Consider the following 20750-nt stretch of genomic DNA (forward strand, 5'->3'; position numbering starts at 1 on the left):
GTCCTATACATTTGTACTCTAATGGAGGCACTATTGGGTTGCTTCACACGTTTGACTAAGCTTCAACATGGTTTGGCTCAACCATTGAATGATTTAGCCTTTGCACAGACCAGGTCTATATGCCTTAGCACAATGCATGAACCTAGCCAGTAAATTCAGTAATACATATTCTCAGATAAATGTCTATACAATTGTAGACTTAGGTTAATTTAATGATTTATAGTCACTGATGACACAAATGTATAATGATAAACAGTCTAATTCTTGGTTACTTGGAAATAACTATTATTAGGCTTTGTAGAACTCCCAAGCAACAGCACCTAATTGGAATGTAGTATTTCATGTTTATAATGATAATGATAATCATACAAGGTAATTTGAAGAGAACAGAAGTTAGAAAAAATGGCTGCATGGTCATCTTGGTATTATAAAATTCCAGGAAGCAAACTATAGCAGAGTATCTTACTCTTCTTAAATATCAGTCCTCTGTACAGCAAACGAGAGGCCAAAGTTAGTACAGAGCAGGAATTATAGACAACATATGACAAATTGTTGCTAGGAGCTTAGGTTCAAGAGACAAATTGTAACATACAACTGCATACTCTTATAATTGCTTATATAGTTATGTCTTTTTTGTTTTGCTGCTGAGTGAAAGAACATTCAGTTTATTATCGAATCAGAATGAATTGCCCTATCGATACAGATAACTGGCATAGAGAATCTACTGTGTCAAAGGTATAATTGGAACAAATGTCAATGCATGCCTAAATTTCCCTGAGTTTTTATGTTGGCAGCATCTCTATCTATCTACCTGTCTTTTTAAAAATGTCATTAACTTTCTGTTTTTCCACATTTAAGATACATATGGCAAGTTCCAAATAAAACAAGTGGAATAATTTCTTGTTAATCTTAGGAGATTTTAATTAATCAGTATCAATATTTTGAATATATAGTCCTCTTCTTAAGGGCTTAATGAATTTTCGTTTTTATTTTTATTGCATTTTCCATGTTTTTAGTTTTATGCAAAATGAATGAAGTGAAAAATCCCACAAAAATATACATCTCATATACTAATAAAAACCAATTAATAATTTGAATATTATATACACATTCAAAATGTCTTATATAATTAAATTAGTAAAAGTTAAATCAATTTAATGAATTACAGGAAAAAATAGGAAATTAAACATATAAAGTAGAATATGTAACTCAGATTTCTAAATAGTTTGCTAAATGGGTATGCCAGTGAAAGAACACTTGTTGAAATATAAAAATACAGATAATTATACTGCAGTTGATGGTGAATAGGTAAGGTAAAGAGCTGGTTCTTCTCCCAAGGGCTAGGATAGGGCCAGGTTGGAGCCTGAAGATGGTGGTGTTGGCTGCATTGGTGGAGAATGGCTTTGACAGGAGATTTTTGCATTTTGCTTTTATTGTTTTTAATGTGCTTTGGTTTTTATTGCCACCATGAGCCATCCAGAGTTACCTTTTTTAAGATGGGTGCCATTTAAGTATTACAAATAAATAAACAAACCTTGTATGCTTGTGTGTGTGTGTGTTTTGTGACCTAGAATTTGTGCAATAGCCTTTCTGTTTTTTCCTCTGTTAGTTTCCAAATCTTTGAGGGGGCGGGGGAGAGACTGAGATTTCAAAGGAACATGGATATCTCCAAAGACAAAATTATTATACGGAATAACGTACATTCAAAAGAGAGTCATTATAGTACAAGATCACATCAATTCATCCATTTTGCATTTTGAGCACCACACCTCCAACATGAACTGAACTCATACATTTCTGTCTGAAGGCAGACAGGATGGCCATACCTTCTCTGCTCACCATGAGGGGAGGAGCAAGATGAAGTTAAGGCAAGTCAGACGGGGCTGCAGCATTGCTGTAGTGCTGGGTTAGCAGCAGCACGTTCCCAGAACTGGCGGACCCAGGTTGCCCAGGCTGGGTGCCTTGCTTCAGTTCCACCATTTCTGCACATAGAGGGGAATAACCAGAACTCATAATGGGAGACGGAAGCCTGTTCAGCTGGGACTTTTTCCTGCACATGCCAGGGCTCATAACTATCAACTGCCCTGTGGGAAGGATTGTTGTTTCTTTTTCACAGATATTTATTGTATGCGATTGTTTAGATTACAGATGGCTTTAGCAAGTATTTTATCCTGGAAGGCAGGATATATCTAATTTTAATAATTAATAAGACACAGAAAGATCTGCCTTGGAGTAAATAATCTACAGTATATATTCATGTTTAAACTCATCTGTGAATAAGCCAACCCTCAAAATTTTTGTATGTTTTAATTTTTACAATTGGCTTATCTGCAGGTGGCACTTTTTTCATGGTATTTTAGTTAAAAATTCAAGGGTCTGCTTATCCGTGGATGGACATAGCCATGAGTATATATGGAATATACTGGTACTTCTAAAAAGCTGAGGGAAAAAAATTACTGCATACACTTGAGGATAAACCCATCCACAGATAAGCTGAACCCAATTTTGGGAGTATATTTTGGCACCTAAAATTCTTGGCTTATCTGTGAGTATATATGGTAAGTGTGATGTTACATGCTTGACATCTTTGCAGTGACCTTGTCTGACTTGGAGGAGACATTCTAATCTGCAGTTTTTATGGGATAAACCTACCTACCTTTCTTCATGGGCAGGACTACTATTTACGCAGTTTATACGTTCTTTATGTACAGAATAATGAGAATATAAACCTTACACAGTCTTAAAAAAGATTTCTGGTTTTGTAATGGGCAGCTGGTCATTATGTGCAGAGTTTCCTCTTTGAAAATTGTTTTGACAACTGCTTTAATTCGTAAGGTACCTGAGTAGCTATATCATATCTGGTAGAGTATAAAGTTCTCTATGTACCTTTGCCTGCCATTAGCTGCCCTGACAGTGGATTCAGGTATGTATAAATAAAGTAGATGTAAATAAAACAGCATTCAGTAATGTTCAATTAACAAAATCAGTGTTCAAAAATGTTGATACCAAGTACTACAATATTCAATTTTCAACACTGGGTAGAATTTTGTGATAGGAGACTCCCTTTCTAGCTGAAATAAGGAATGATTTATGAATGGTTGAAAGCAGCCATTACACCGAACAGTTTAGTTTGTAGTGATTTGTCTGAATTATTTGTGAATGTTTGATTTGCTTGCAAAGCATGTAAGGAGAGATGTGTGTTTTGTGACTTCAAGGGAACAGGGTGCTTGTTAATATGTTTTCTACTACAGATTAAGGTTACTATGGTAACTAATCATTTTGGCCGGGTGAAGAGGTTGAATTTAATTGTCCCCTTTTCACGTGTTAATGGTTGCATTGCCTAAGGGAAAAACTTGCCTGAACTTCTTTTAGTTTCAGTTTCCCTTCTCTGTAGGCTTGCAGAGAATATGCAGCTGAGAGAAATCTCTCCTCTCAGCAAACAGCCTTTAAATATGTTTGTTTTCTGTAAATAAAATTATTTGTATAGAAATGCCTGTTGTGTGACTTTTCTGATCTCTCCTGGGCCAAATGCTTTCCCAGCAATCTGCCAACAGGTTATGGGCCCAGTAAGCCCAGTAAAACCCAGAGAGAATAGAGAGATCAGCTCCACACCTCATGCAGAATTTAAAGGCAGGTAGCAAAGACCTGTGAAGATTTTCTTTGGAGCCACCTGGAGATTTTCCAGCAACTGCCGGTCTACAGGACAAAGAAGCCAGCTGAGGTGACTTGCAAAAGAAGGAAGAAGCCATGGCTACCTCCCAGCCCTCAGTGATGCCTCTGGAGCGCCTATCAGAGACCAACTATTTGAATTGGGCCCTGAAGATGGAGATGTATCTTCGCAGAGAGAATCTTTGGCTGCCAATTGGTGGGCAACCCCCCCAAAATCCCAGTGCTGAATGGCTGAGACAGGATGAGCGGGCTAGAGCCACCATTATCTTGGGTTTCTGTAAATAAAATTATTTGTATAGAAATGCCTGGTGTGTGACTTTTCTGATCTCTCCTGGGCCAAATGCTTTCCAGCACTCTGCCAACAGTGCTTTCTTGTCATGCCTTCTTTTTCTTTAACTTCTCAGTGTTATCTGTGACAGGCATGCAGACTATTGATAAGTACCTGTCTTCAGATTTTCTCAGGCTTCAGGAAAAAGGTGCATTATTCCTTACTCAAGAAGACTTATAATAGCTAGAATGTTCTGACAGCTGGTGTGATGATAATCTATCAGTTTAAGGCTTATAACACAACTGTCCAAACCCTTACGTACACTCCTTTTGATTTTTGGGGCCTTGAACATTTCACCGCTTCTGAAATGCTTCCATCAGTTGAAACAAAACAAAAACAAACCAAAACAGAATGTCCAAGCTGAGGTGTATTTTGTGTCCCATGTTGCTAGTCAAATACATATTTTGCATTTTTACCCATAAGTCTTGTTTTGGAGTCCACTGTGTGGTCAAAAATAAGCTGAGAGTATTCATCTGAAGTAGCGAAACATTGGCAGTGATTGATTTCTCTCCCATTCCATCAGATATTTTTGTTGTCAGAAAGCTGTGAAACAATGATGAAAGGAACAGGGCAGGCAAGAAGATTAGATTAGCTCATATGAGGACTGCAAAATCTAGAAGCAGGTGATGGCTGTCACTGGTAAACTTAGTAGTATCTTATATCAGAATTGAGCAGCAGGAGGAGAGCAGCACCAGAAACAATGATTATATAGCTTCACTGCAATGGGAGATTTTTTTAGTGTACAGATGGGGACAGAAATGGGCTAAACAATAGTAATTATTACTAATAATTTGTAGTTAAGACTGAATTCAAATTAATTCTTAGGAGATTGGTTTTGTGTATAACAAAGAGTTTTTTTTTAATTTGATTGAAAAAATGTCCATGAGTTGGTAAGTGAATAAATCTACTTTTATCTGTAATAACATTTTAAGTTAGTAGCTCTTACAAAGTTGGTTTGGTTATTTCATAAATATTTTCAGATGTTTCATGCTTCTTTCAAGCACTTTAATTTTTCAATTAAACCACAAAAGAGAACTTTGCTTCTAAAACATGTTAGGTACAAATGTTTTTTTGCGATCTCAAAACCTTCTTCCTTTGTTGTAAATGGTTTCATCCTTTTGATTTCTTGCTCTGTGCTTTTAGACATTTGAAATAGAAAATAATTTTGCTTTCCTTGTTACTTAATCTTGCTTGACCTATGCTACCGGCACCAGCTGTGTACATTATTTTACAGAATGAAATAGGATGTGGCTGAAGAATATGCATTTCAGCTGATGCAATTTAGATGTAGCACATCTGATTAACTCCACTTTAGTATCCTCTGTACTATCAGCACTCATGCTTTTTAGGATGCTAAAGGCTGGCATAGCAAGGAGACTCTTGGTGGAAAGTGGCTACTTATCTATTATATGCAGCGATTGATTATTGGTGTCCAAACACCTCATGAAGTCTAGTTACATGTGGTGGAGGCTGCTGAACAGAGACTTCGCAGCTTCCACTTGTTGCTGCTTGAATTATATGGAACTAATAGATTCCAGCCTAATAAATCTTAAAGAGATGCTCAATCATGACTTTTTAGAAATTAGTAGAGGGTGCAAGTTTAGTTGCCTGTTGAGAAAACACTATCTTTTCTTAATTGTCTCTTCTAATCAATGCAAAGAGCATGCTTTCAGTTATATATTTATTAGAGATTGTTAACTACTGTAAGTGGGAAATTGCGTTGCTGAAAAGACAAACTTGTTAAAGAACAAATTATGAAGAAACATTTTTTGGTGTGTTGTAGCTTGTTCTTGGCAAGAGAGATATATGTATAGTTAGATGATTCAAAACTCAAAAGCTTCATTATCTCCTTTTCTATAGCTCTTGCCATTTATAGCAACTGCTGTATCCCTTTCCTTTTCTTGAACATACTGGAAAGTCTAGATATAAAATTTGTACATTGTTTTTGTGCCTCTCTAGAACCCCCCTCCCCAATGCCCTGCTGTGCTGCAGGGTGGTGTTTCTGGGAGGGTTGAGTGAAGAACGTTAGGAGCATATGCCAAGAGTATACGTTCCCAGTAGGGTCACCCAAGGTGTGAAGGTCATTCCAGCTGCCCATTTAAAGCAAGCAGGCATCTATATTGGGCAGCAACAATATAGGAAGATGCTGGAGACAGAAGGTTTCTGTAATTATAGCATCAAAGACATGGCCAGGTGCTGACTGTAGAACAGATCATGTGGTTTGAAGTCCTGGATCTTGTTGATAGAAAACCAGAGGAATTATGGAATGAAATTAAAGAAGTTGTTAAGGAGGAATGTGAAAAGAGAATGAAGAAAGGGAAGAAAGCAAACTGGATGTCAGAACAAACCATATAATTTACCAAGAAAAGAAGCCAAAGCCAAGAAAGACAAAAGTCTCAGAAAGGAACTTAACAAAGAGTTTCAGATAGCTGATAGAAGAGACAAGAAGCAGTATTACAATAACATCTGTAAAGACTTTGAAGATGGAAACAAAAATGGAAAAACAAGGAAAGTCTTTAAAAAGATCTCTGAACTCAGAAAGAGGTTCCAACTTCAAATTGGTATGTTAAAGGACGCCAGTGGACAGATAGTAAGCGATTCAAAGGAGATCAAAGGAAGATGGAAGGAGTATACTGAAACACTATACAGTGGAGATGTCAACATCCAAGATACCTTAGAAGATATTCGTCACTTACAAGAACCATGAGTACTAGAAGTTGAAGTTAGATCAGTACTCCATTCATTACCAATTCAGAAAGCTAAAGGAACTGATGAAATACCCACTGAAATACGGCAAGCAACAGAAGAAAAGTCAGTCAAGATTCTAACCAAGCTATGGCAGCAAATCTGGAGAATGACACAGTGGCCAGCCAATTGGAAGAAGTCAATCTACATTCCAATACCAAAAAAATTACGTGAGTTGAAGTCCACACATCTTAAAGTTGCCAAGATTGAGAAACAGTGTTCTAATTTAACTGCATATCACAGCTGGCATGGCATCAGTTTCTAGCCTCAGCTGCATGCTAAAAGGTTCTTGAGACTTTCTTTTTGTCTATTCTTGTATCTGCTCAAATATTTACCTGGAATCTTGTGGTACTGCAGATGGACTTTAGCTCTCCTGAGTCTTGTGTTATTTAATTATTTTGCCTCAGGTTTTGTTCTCTACTTTCCCCTTCATTTCTTTCTTGACCTCACTTCAGTCCTTTTTCTAAGGCCCACAAGGGGAGAAGGAAGCTGAATCAAGCAGAAGCAGTTGGAATAGATCAGATTCAGTCAAATAGATAAAGATAAAGCTAGGCAGGTGGAGGCAACTAAAAATATTACAAATTGTATCACTGTAGAATAATTGATACCGATAGTGACAAGGCAGATCCCACTGAGCAGTGAAGAGGAGCATAGATGGTTCATAGCAATTCCTGATATATAAGCTATAGAAAGATGTTTTTACGAAGTGTTGGATTAATCCAAAGCTTTGAGAGACTGACAATCTTTAGCTCTGAAAGGACACAGGGCCACAAGCATCCACAGCTTTGGATGCTTTTGTCAAAATAGCCTTTTTGGATGCAATTATGGTGTCATGTCACATATAGAAAAGAGATAACCTGCATTGCTTTCATCAAACTGATGGGTTGGAACTCCCCTCCACCACCACCATCACCACTCTAAACAGAAAGACACTGCTGTATAGGGCTTATTATGCAACTTTAAGCCCTACTGTTATGTGAGATCATGAAATGCTACTGTATAATCCAGGGCTGGCCTAAGAAGAACAGAATTCTATGACCTCCTTCTAACATTCTGTCTGGAGTAGCGGTTCTTTTTTTTAATGTACTTATATTTATAATATATATTTCACAGAATAAAAGATATCAGAAGAAAGAAAGAAAGAAAGAAAGAAAAAGAAATAAGAAATAAGAAAGTGCAAGAAACAAAAAAAGAGAGAAAAAAACCCTAAATATGTGAATGACTTCTGGCGTTATTTTCTGCAGATAATTAAAATCTTATTGTCCCTCCTCTCTCTTAGATGTTATACAAGTCCCTTCACCCCCTCATTTAATCCACGTCTTTCTTAGTCTTCAAATCCGTAAATCATTTCATTTCTTTCTTCTTTTAGCAAAGAGTCCATATTTGGTTTCAAGTCTTTCAGAAAAGTTGGAATAGTGTTTTTAACTTGGAGGTAATCTCCCCCAAGGGACGCGGTGGCGCTGCGGGTTAAACCGCTGAGCTGCTGGGCTTGCCGATCGGAAGGTCGGTGGTTCAAATCCGCGTGACAGGGTGAGCTCCCGTTGCTAGTCCCAGCTCCTGCCGACCTAGCAGTTCGAAAACATGCCAATGTGAGTAGATTAATAGGTACCGCTTCGGCGGGCAGGTAACGGCATTCCGTTTAGTCATGCCAGCCACATGACCACGGAGAAAGTGTCTACGGACAGACGCCGGCTCTTCGGCTTTGAAACGGAGATGAGCACCACCCCCTAGAGTCGGACACGACTGGACTTAATGTCAAGGGAAACCTTTACCTTTACCAATCTCCCCCAAGGGGTTATTTTGGGCAAAGCCTGGGGTAATGGGACAATTGCTTGTTTGTGAGTTGAGCCAGTTTTGGACTGCCTCTGTTGAGATGCTTGTGTAAAACAACAGAGTCTGATTGGGAGTGGAGGTGGGGTAATGACTTTATTTGAGACTAGGAAAATGAGTAATTGGGTCAAACAGTTTAAGAACCGCTGGTCTGGAGAGAAGCTGACTGGACTCATGGTTAAATCTTTCTCCAAAAGTGGCACAGGGAAGCACCCCCTACTGCATTTGAGGGATGCAAGGTACGAAAAGCCTTCTCTGTCACCATCACTTCCTGCTACCAGTGGCCACTGCATAGTTCCAGGAGACTACTTGCGTTCTCTGAAACCAAGCTCTGTGTATCTGCTCTCACTTATCAGACAGAGAGTCACAGCTGAAGGATATTTATCAGCCTACAGCACATACAGAAGAAGATAATCAAGCCCAGTCTGAGACCCAGGAACGAGAGAACTGAAACAGAAAATGCAGTGCATTGGAAATGTAGTAAAAGCATTATTAAAACATACAATTGAGTACCTGTGGCCCATTTTGGGCCATAAGGTCCATAGACCTTGGATATAGGCTAGTACTTGTTTATCAACTTCTAAATTAAAATTGCTATTTGCTAGTATGAAATGGTCTCTGAAACAGATACAGACTCACAACAAGAATGTGACAGACCCAAATGCCAAGTCTGTGTTCATATCTTATCTGGCATATATTTCATGGCCTAATGTTTTTATCCACAACTCCTTCATTCATATGTACAACTTCCAATGTGGTATATGCCATAATTTGCATTTGAAATAAGGTGGGGAAGAGAGAGATGAACACAATTATAGTATTAGAAATGTGGTGTTTCCATCCCTATCTCTCTGAGTTACAAAGTGATATTGAGAGACTTCTGCTTGATTCCTTGGGGAAGTGAAGTGTCCCACAAGGTTCTGTTTTGTTTCCCTCAATATTTATATTTATATGAAGGTGCTGGAAAGGATAATTTCCAGGCTGGGACTAGTTCCCATTAATATGCTAATGATACTTAGCTATAATGATTCTTTCCTAAGAACAGCTGCTGTAGACGTTACTTGAGCTTCCATGAATCCCCAGTTTATAAAGGACTGTCTGTGGCAAAATAAGGTGAAGACTAAGCTCTTGTTGACTCCAGGGCTGAATGTCAGGATCTGGGAGATGTAATTGTTCTGGATGAGACTCTATCCCTGAGGAATATCTCTGCATTCTGTGGATTCTCCAACTCAACAGCCATACAATTTCAGTGAAGAAGATAGTCATTTATTAGCTTCAGTTGATACAGTAGTGTGTCCCTTCTGGGAGGGAAGAGATTTGACTTCAGTGATTCAAGATTGGATTATTGTGCTGTGCTTTTTGTCAGCCAGCCCTTGAAGATGGCCTGTAGCTGACTCAAAAAGCAATACCGTTAGTGGTAAGGGGACCTCCTTTGAGTCCCACATTACCCCTGTGTTGAAATAACTTCACTGGTTGCCAGTTGCCTTCTGATGCACATCCAAGGTGCTCATGATAGTGCATAAAGCCTTACGTGGTGTAGACGTCAAATAATTACAGGACTGTATGCTCCTGTATGATTTATCCTGTGCTTTTGTGACATCAGTGGACCAACCTCTGTGGGTCCTGACACAAATACAATTAACGTAAACTAATTTAGCTTTTTTTCTTGGAAGGGCTGTATTTTAGAATAAATTGCCATTGGATCTGGAACAAGCCCCCTCAATTTCAGTTTCACCAGAGTTCAAAATATGTTTATTTTTCTTATGTTTAATGCTACTGTTTTATCTTTAGTATTTTATATCTCTATTTGTATTGTTACTATTATTCTTTTAATGGATGTTAATGATCCCTTTGAATGGATGTTAATGATCCATTACTGTACATTTTTAGCTATCTGGTATAGGGTGTAATATAAATATTATAAATAAATTAGTGAGCCAGCTTCATGGGGCAGTACTGAAATCCAGACCTAGGGACATGAAACAGAAAATGATGTTCTTCCCTCTTCTCACTCCAATCTTTTTTTTTTTAATTAAAGAACTGTGTATCAAGCCTTTCCTTGATTGTTTTCCTCTCCATCTGTAGCCCCTGATTACTTACTAAGCAAAATAAGGGTAAATATCCAAGGTCCCAATAGGAACAGATAGAATAGTATAAGGTAATATTAGAATTCATAAAGAGTTAATTAGAGTTATGTTGTTGTCATTGTAGGAAGAGCCTTTGCTAAGTTAATGTAAGTTTTGCATATAGTTAGTTGGGAGTGGATAATGTCAACTACATTTTAGAGAAAGTAGGTGTTCCTATTATTTTTTTTAAAGTAATAGGTTAAGTTTCCCCTCCCCCCTTACTAAAGGAAGTTTTGCCACCATTTCAGTGGGTGTTCTTGTTTCTTTTCAGAAAAGATGCTTGACCTTGTTGGCGTACCTAGTGATTCTCCTTCAGTTGGCTAACCTCGATATGTAATTGTCAGTAGCAGTCCCAGACAGTTGATGCTGAAAGATAGGAATGGGAATCAGTCATTATGTGAAAAAAGCTAAAACTGTAGTCCCAGCTATTCAGTACAGGATCCTGCAAGCAGGATCCCTTTGGCTCTTTTTTTTTTTTTAATATACACTATATATTTGAAGTTTTTTTTTTACAAAGTTAAAAGGCCCAGAAAAAAAAAGAATTTAGAAAAGAGAAAAAGATATAAAAAGAAAAATAGGAAAGAAAGAAAGATAGAAGAAAAGTGAACAACAGCATAGACTAAGAAAAGAGAAGGAAAAAAAGAAAAAAGAAATATTTAAAGAAGTGATGTCTGATCTTTTATACAGCAGTCACAAACATACTTAATACTGTTTCCACCTTCCCAAATTACATAACATAGTTCCCTTCTTCTCATACACAGCCCTTTTTAATCAGTAAATCCAGAGATCACCAGTTCATTTTTATCCATTTTCAGCAAAAAGTACATAACGGGTTTCCAGTCTTTTATAAAAGTAGTTATTGCTCCTCTGTTTAGTTCAATTTTAAACCAGGGGTCCCCAAACTCTTCAACTCATCGACCTCTTCATGAAGTTTCAGGTTGTTCATCAACCCCCAAACATTTATCATATGAAAATAATTTAATAAATACTAATTTAATAGTACTACAAATAATAACAACAATAATGGATACTCCCATTAACCCTTGGGGGTTGATATTGACCACTTTGGGGAACCCTGTTTTAAACAAGGCCTATTGCCAGATGTCCAACCAGGAGTGGGGGCGGGGCTAAAAGGAGTTATTGCCCTCCACCCTCCTGGGCCATCCAATGGAATAATATCCAGCCTCTGCTTATGAACAGACAGCTTTACTGGAACCAGGCCAGGATGTATAGTTTCTCCTTCATGGCCCTGGTACTGCAGAACAGTCTCTTTCTGGAAATTAGATTGGTCCCATTGTTAACTGCTTTAAAGAAGCAAATTAAGAGGGAACTTCTGGAAAGCTTTTTTGCGGGGGGTGGCAGCGGTGGTGGTGGTGACACTATCTGGTTGTTACGATGTTCTAGTGTTAATTGTGATTTTAATTGTTACTGCTACTTTACCATAGACATTTAATTTTACTGAATTTTGGAGTTACCACAGAAAGGTTACTGTATCTGTAATTGCTGTGCTGTTAAGTACGAGGAGTTGTTTCTGAAATGCACTGGTATATAAGACATACATACAGATAGACAGTTTTACATAAAGTAAAACTTTACTACTTGCATTAGAAAAGCAGTAACATCCAGAAATAAAAAAAGAATCACAAAGATACAATATTTTTTTTAAAGCAATACTAAACAATTGAGCTCATAGGGTATTTTTCCCTGCGTGTCTTGTTTACTCAGGGCTAGCGGTTCATGCTCTCTAAAAGGATTAGTAGGTTTCCATAAGCTGCAGTACATTTTTTAAAGCACAGTACATATTAAACCATCTCTTTCCTCTCCCAAGCAAAATGCCCAAAGCAACAGCCTATGGAAAAGTTTCATTGTCATCTCATTCATATGTTTAAAATACAGTTTAGCAGATTTATAAAATACAAAGATAAAGCTTGTGTGTGTTATTTGTAAATGTTTCAGTAATCACCCTCCATTTCCTCCTTTTTTTTTAATTGTACCAGTTTCAAATATTCAAGAATAAAATCAGCATTGCGTATTAGATTTTGTTGTTGTTTATTCGTTCAGTTGCTTCCGACTCTTCGTGACTTCATGGACCAGCCCACGCCAGAGCTTCCTGTCAGTCATCAACACCCCCGGCTCCCCCAGGGACGAGTCCGTCACCTCTAGAATATCATCCATCCACCTTGCCCTTGGTCGGCCCCTCTTCCTTTTGCCCTCCACTCTCCCTAGCATCAGCATCTTCTCCAGGGTGTCCTGTCTTCTCATGATGTGGCCAAAGTATTTCAGTTTTGCCTTTATGCGTATTAGATACCTGAACTAATATTCATAATAACACAGTTGGTTAAACTCTTAGTTTAGATCCTCTGAATTTCATGCAGCTGCCTTAATCCTTGTTTTTTTGGTTGGGGGTGGGTGGGGCTCGAGTCAGTTTTTGACTCCTGGCAACTGTTTGGACTAGTCCCTGCAGTTTTCTTGGCTGGGTTTTTCATAAGTGGTTTGCCATTGCCACACTCGTAGGGCTGAGAGAAAGTGACTGGCCCAGGGTCAAGCAGCTGGATTCATGCCTAAGGAGGGACTAAAATTCAAGGTAACCACTACACCAAACTGGCTCTTGCCTTAATCCTAGGTACCAAATATATTTGAAACAGGAAGAGTAGCATTTTGCAAAATGCTCAAGGTTTGCAGATTTGCTAGTGAAGTGATGGTTGTGGTATTATTTTATGTCTGGATTATTCAGTTGTCTTGAAGGTAGAAGGATCCCGCATTTGGTGTATTAACCCCTTAAACTTTCAGTGAACAGTGAACAAATATTATATAATTCTATTTGTTTTGACAACTCTGTTTGTTACAGGTTCAAGCTGATAGATTTGAATAGTTTCTTGATGGCTCTTGGGGATTTGAAGGGCATCAAGGCAGATAGTTCTACAAAAGCTTCTGGAATAGGGAAATGGAGAAGACTCTTATATATTATCTCTCCATAGCTAGAGTCAAACAAGCACCCTATTTTTCAAGGAAATTGCAACAATAAAATGAATGGGATGACAGCTAGAGCGATGTTGACAGAACAAGCAAAGGGAATCTGACTTAATATACTTCATACCAGTGGTGGGTAAACTGTGGCTCCCTTAAAATTTGGATGGAGCCTCCAGGGCTCTGGCATCTGAACTGCAGTGTTTTAACATGACAGAAGGGCAAAATCATTAAATGCATGGAATGCAATCACACAAACTATATTTAAAGTAATTTTCATTTAATAAAATGTATGTTGGAGTTAAATCTCATTTAGCTTTTATATTAGTCCTTTCCATTTTTTAAGCAGTGCAGATAATATGCATGTTTAGTGAAGGGACATGAGGCTAGTTTCTTTGTTACTTTCTTGTTCCAGCAGGTAAATATTATATAGTTGGGCAGACTGTAGCTGCAGCAGCAGGGTTAGCTGCTCTACAGAGTAGAGTGGGACAACTAATTATGTTGGGTTTAGTCTGTTTTATGGACATCTTTTTAATTGAGTTTTTCTTCTATGCTTAAATGTATTTGTTTTTCTTAATCATTACACTTTGGAAAAGCAGAGTAGAAATTCAGTGAATAAGCAAATTATCCATTTGAGGGTAACCTTGCTTTTTAAAAGAAGAAATCACATTTTAAAAATTCACCTTAGTAGTTCTCTTCAGATCACTGTAATTAAGATTAAGCTAGATTATAATGTTTCTAAGGATGTTTGGGGAAACAGACTAATTTGTCTCTTCCTCGGTTTCACTTTCAGATCCCGACTTTAAGGACCTTGGGGTTTTGAAACCATTGCCAGGTCGGTATGTTCAGTGTTCCATAGCACTTCAAAGCCTTTGTATTTTATCTGATTTTCTTTCTTCTTGCTTGATCTTTGTGTTTTGTTGTTACTCAGTTTGTGAGTTTGAAATGGGAGGATCTGAAGGAATTGTGGAATCGGTGCAGATTGGGAAAGAAGGGAAAGCTTCTGACACTGAGGCCGTTGATTGTAAATGGTTTATCCGAGCACCACCACGATCCAAGGTCAGTTCTGTTCCATTCTTTGATTTGGGAACATAATTTAAGAAAGTGACTGTATTGATACAGGATTTATTATTTTGTACCAACAGGTTTTGTTTAATAAGCATTGTCTGTGAAACCTGTGAACTGTTACATTCTTTGCTATGTGGGAAAAGTAATCATCAGTGTAAATATTTTGGATAGCGTGGTAGGGTTAAAGTCACTTGGTGCACAGGGAGTTTTGGGGGCTTTCCTATGTAGCAGTTTATATTATATTTATATAGACTAGACAGGAAACACAACCAGATAAGTTAATTCTACTTTATTGTAAAGCTACACAACAGAATCTTGTAAGTCTGAAAGTACAATTCTCCTACTGTCTCCTTCACAGCCCGAAATACTAGGGAGGGTCCCTTCTGAGCCTCTTGCCCGGCCCACTATCCAGCTGCGGGCTATGCTTTCTCTTATCTGACTGTTCCCTAGGCAGCATCTCTTTGCTCCATCTCCCAAGGTCTTTCCCACATACCATTTCAATATTACAGTAAATATATTACTGTTTAATATTTTCAAGGAATCCAGATACAGGGCTTTCAGTTAGTAATTCTGTTATATAAATACTACTTTTCCAGAATTAAAGAACAATGTTTTAACAGAAAGGGCATATCCATACTGCCCAGTTGCCCCATCAACTTCTACTCACTCCCAGCTTGCTATAAATGCAACTTTCATTGTTTTCTGCAGACACTCCAATTTGTCAATGTCTGTTTTAGACTGTGGTGCCCTGAACTGGACATGGTATTCCAATGGGGGCCTGACGAAGTCAGAGTACAGTGGGACAGTTATTTCTCATGGTCTGCGCTCTGTGTTCCTCTTAATAGATTGTAAAATTGCATGCCTTTTTAGCAGCTGCATCATGCAGTTGGTTAGAGTCAACATTCAACCTGTGATCTACTTCCACACCCAGAATCTTTTCACACATACAGCGAGGTTTTCCCCATATTTATTTCATATTTATTACCCAGATGGCAGAACTTTATATTTCTCCTGTTAAATGTATTCTGTTCATTTCAGTCCATTTTTCGAGCCTGTCTGTGGACCTTTTTCAGTCTTATATTTTTTCTAAAGTATAGGTACATCCTCCTAATTTTGTCTCATCATATAATCATCATCTTTCAATCCCATCATCCAGGACATTAATAAAAATGTTGAACAGCACAGAACCCAGGATAGTGCCTTGAGACACTCTACTAAGGGCTATTATCTAATAGGTAGTTACCAATCTGTCTGCAGTTGTAGCATCTAGCACGATTTTATTAATGAGGACATAAGAAACTTTGTTGACTGTTTTGTTGAGGTCAAGATATTAAGTTACTCACTCTGACAAAAAAGGAGATGAGAATAGTATTACATGATTTGTTTATGACAGATCCATGATGGCTCTTGTTAACTGTTGCATGCCTATGCAAAGGCTCACAGATATGCTGTTAAATCAACTCCTAAAGGACCTTGCCCAACATAGATGTCAAGCTGACAGGTCTGTAATTTTGCAGGATTTTCTCTTCCCCTTTCTGAAGATACAGACATTTGCTCTCCTTCAACCTTCTGCAACTCAACAGTTCCCCAGGAGTCCTCAAAGTTTATAGTTAATGGTTCTGCAATCACCTCTGCTAGTTCCTTCCATATCTGGGATGTAATTCATCTGGCTCTGGAGAAATTTCATGTAATTTAAATTAGCTAAGTGTTCTTGTATGGCTTGAGATGCATTTCCCACCTTCCACCAGTAGTATGACCATGGCTAACTAGGGCTTCATTTTTCTTCTGAGAGGAGACAGACTTAAAATACACAATAGGACATTCTGCCTTCTCACCATCATCCATAATGTATCCTTGCTTTGTTTTTGCAACAGACCTACAGCCTTTTTGCCTTCCCTTTTGTTTCAGACATACCTAAAAAAGCCTTTCTTACTGTTTGGGGCATTTCTTGCAAACTCAGCTCATTCTCTCCTTCAGCCATTCTGACCTAGTCCTTAAAGTTTCTGATCCTTCTTTCTATCCTTCTGTCCTGTCCCAGCCCAATCACTTGCAATAAACCAGGGAGGCAGTTGTAAAACTTTACTGAGAAACTGGTAAGGTAAACTGGTGAGGTAACAAACAGGTGGCAAAGAAGTGAGAGCGCAAATGCACACACTCCACAGAAACAAGCCCCAAAAGTCCCACGAGCCTGCCTTACGGGAGTTTCATAATCAAAACAAGATTAGTCAAGTGAGTCCAAGAGTCAAGAGTCAGGTCACGAGGTTCCCGATCAGGAGTCCAGCCACATGGAGTCTGGTAAGCAGAGGGTTGTCTCCAATGATTGATCTGGGCTTGCGGTTCCCTTTCTATAGAGGCCAACCCGGGGGAGCTTATTTAGGAGGGTGGGGCTGCTTTCTCGCACGTAGCCTCGCTGACCTCCGCTGTTCCTCCTTCCTTTCCGCTCTCCTTTCTCGAGCCATGGGAGAGGGCGGCAGCTCTGAGTCTTTGTCCTCACCCATCAGCAGCCCCTGCGCCTGCTGCTCACTGACCTGACCCCGCGTCCTCGGACTGCTCATACGGCCATTTATCTAGAGCTGTCTGCTCGCCCTCCGACTCTACGTCAGAGGCTGGCTGCCTGTCCTCGTCTGACTCTGACTCTGACTCCGAGCCCCCCATGACACCTTCTTTGGTTGTAGTTCTATCTGTCCTAACTGCCAGGAAACGCGCTGAGACAAGGAACTGGTCTCTAATGTTTTATTGCTTGCACATAACAGGAATCCTAACAAACTGAAGAAGCGTGGGAAAAACCCAGCCATATAAACCCCAAAGATTAAGGCGGTCCCGATCTGTGTCTCTTTGAATGGCTACCTAATTCCTCAGTGCTACGCATGCACTTAACAGTCTGGATGGGAGCCCCCTGCTCGCCATCCTTACTCATGACACTATCCTTCCATTTCCTTTTCATGACCCCTTTTCTTTTCAGCAGTTTAGGAGGCTCTGTATGTATCTACTCTGTTGTCATCAGATATCTCCCATTTTCCCTTCTAGTAGGAATTATTTGCAGTTGTGTCTCCACTCTCTCTTTTCACAGGATTTCCAGTCCTTCTTAGGCACCTTTTGTAGCTACCTGGAAATTCTACCTATGTTTATTTTTCCATTTCTTTCTGCACTCAATTATTTGCCTGAGAATGATAGTGGATTTTGGAGATTAACGTACAAGAAGATAAAGTTGGCTGTACCTAGACTTGTACTTCTCTCTCTCTCTCCAGAAAAAGCCCCAATTAAGAATCTATGCATATATATTCAAGTTACATTCAGTAAGTCCACAGAGCTGGAGTGGGCTTCAGAAAATGCTGATGGATTAAAGACTTACAGGCAGGCATGCAAACAGATGGATGCATATATTCAGGCATACCCATATATATGGTTATAATGTGCATATACACAGTATCATACTGTCAGCCCTTCAAGGTAGTCCTGGAAGCACAACCAAGAGCATGTTTGTTGTGAGGTTACATTAAACAGAGTCTTGCAAGACTGAAAGTGTTTCTCCCCTCCTCTCTTTTTAGTCTCTGGAAAACTAGGGAGGGTCCCTTCTGAAACACTTCCCATGCTTTTCCCCCCACCTGCAGACTGAGCTGCCTCTTTTCAGACCATTGCCCTGGCTGCAGGTCTTCCTCCTGTCTCCCAAGGTCATTCCCACAGCATCACACATGTACGCATAAAGCCTGTCCTTTTCCATTTGCAGTTATCTCAGTTATAACTGGGTAGGGAAATTGAAGAGCCAATCCTGATGTAATGCGGACTGCTGGAGAAGGAAAGTTATCCCCCCACCCCATTCCTTCTCCACTTGCCTAATGCTTCCTCTGCTAAGTTTCTGAAATACCTTATCCCTACAAGCCCCAATAATCATAATCTGCCACCTCTGATGGCAGAAGTTAATGCATCTGCACTCTGAGACCTCTATTATTATGGTAGCAGAGGCTTTAATCAGCAATTAAACAGGTAAGGGCAATGGAGAATAAGCTTCAACATGAGTATATGTGGGAGAAAATCTCCCAGAAGCTCCTTTCAGGCAAACAATTGTTTTTATTCTGTTGACATTTATTTATTAAATGTATATGGCTGCCCATCTCAAATACATGATTCTGGGTGACTAACAATAATTATTAATAATTTAATAATTTAATAAATAATTTAATAATTAAAACAGAATAAAAACATGATAACCAAATTTTTTAACTGAAAGAAACAAGGAACACTAGAGTTTAAATTTTATGACTTCAGTTACATTGCAGAAGACTAATTTCTTCTTCTTTATGGGTTGACCAAGGGAAAATAGTTGTGAAGAAGTGGGAATACTAATTATGTAAGAGGGGGAATTGAAATGTAACTATATTAATATGATAAGAAATACTGGGGCAGGCAAAGTGGTTTGCAGGCTACATGCAATCTTTTAGCACCCTGAATTAACAAAAACAACTTCAGACAGCAAAAAAGATAAATCTCAGGAGCACTTTTTTCCCCCCAAGATTAAAGTTATGAATTGGAGAAGGAAGTCACCCAGAAGTTTTCTTTCTCACTTTTACTTTTAACGCTGGTACCCAAAACCTGGAATGGTGGAGGAAGGTATCTGGGGAAAAAAAGCAAATTGTTCCTCTCCCATTCCTTGAAAATCCTGAATAAAATGGTCCTAAATCATTCCCAAAATGTTAGTTTTGGACATCTTTTTAGGATTTGGGGGGATGGAGTTAAAATTTGGGAATTGGAGCAGCTTGCCTATAAGTGGCTTCTCTCTCCCATTCCCACTCTCCAATGTTGAGAAGAAAAAATAAACTAAAAAGTTAGAAAAAAATTAAACCTTGCCTTTCTAGTGATATTATTACCTTCTGCATCACTTTCTGTGGCTCCAAAAGGTCAGGAGGCTAAATTGTGGCTCCTGACCCTTCAAGCATTCCACTCAACATAGATTACTATAACAGCTTACATCAGCAGAAGGCCTCTCAGGGATCATAACTCTCCTAATGTTCACTTCCTCCTTCCCTATTTCTGTTTTCATCTACTCTAATATACACTAGCTTAGTCAGATGAAGCCTCATACTTGAGTTCCTCCAAATAATGCCAGAACTATGGGAAGTAGCTTGACATAAATGCTACATTCTCTGACAGTATGTCATGCCAAGAGCACCACTGGGGCTATGCAAAATCCATTGCTCTTGCCTGGCAATTACAACAGCACCAAAATACCTAGGAAATAAAGATTGATTGATTGATTGATTGATTTATGTCAGTCAGTCAGTCAGTCTTTATGGCCATATAAGCCTATCTTCTCTTAGAATGAATAAACTGCTCTCTTAGTTATGGGGTTTTGTTTTTCTCAAAATTCAAAGACTTTGGTATCTTTGAAGAGAGATTTATTACTATCCCAGTAGATATACTTTTGCTAGCTTCAAAGTGATTTTTTTGGCTACAAATGAAAGTGCAAAACTGCAATGAACTTTGCTCAAATATAGACAGGTTCTTATGATGGTTTTCTGACTTGCCCAATCAATCTTGTCAGAGCAAACGTTCAATGACTGATGAAACAGAATTTATCAAAAGTGATTCACTATAAAGAGCTTATGATAGGGCTTTTACTGAAGTTATATGTTATCCACAATTTGGAGTAATTTATTTTCTCTTAATATATGCAGTCAGCACTTATTGTGTTCAAATTAATTTTTTTTAAAAAAAAAAACCTTCCAGTTCAATCTGCATTGCTTTTTTCATCATTATTTTAAAAATACCAACCTTAAAGTGACAAGACAATAATTTAAACTGTAATGCAATCAGAAGCTATCAATTATATATGCCATGGCTCCAGTGAGGTTTTTTTGTTCTTGCTGCTAACAGCATTGCAGTGACATTCCAAATTCATACCTCTGAAATTCTGTCCTTTATTTTAGTCAAAATTACATGAGAACAATGGTTTAAAACATAGATTTTTCTGACATTTTCAAACAAAAATGTGGAAACAGTGTGGATTTTTTTCACAGTCA

The 20750-nt window shown here is 38.5% G+C and overlaps 1 protein-coding gene across 1 annotated transcript in view; it reads left to right on the forward strand.

Annotated features, from left to right (window-relative positions):
* Positions 1–20750, forward strand: part of NETO1 (neuropilin and tolloid like 1) — a 99374-nt gene that overhangs the window by 47897 nt on the left and 30727 nt on the right. Inside the window, exons 5-6 of the mRNA XM_063299044.1 lie at positions 14459–14500; positions 14597–14724. Coding sequence (XP_063155114.1) covers positions 14459–14500; positions 14597–14724 — 170 coding nt within the window. The remainder of the gene's footprint in view (positions 1–14458; positions 14501–14596; positions 14725–20750) is intronic.

This window comes from Candoia aspera, chromosome 3, assembly GCF_035149785.1.
Source record: "Candoia aspera isolate rCanAsp1 chromosome 3, rCanAsp1.hap2, whole genome shotgun sequence".
In the NCBI taxonomy this organism is placed as follows: domain Eukaryota; kingdom Metazoa; phylum Chordata; class Lepidosauria; order Squamata; family Boidae; genus Candoia; species Candoia aspera.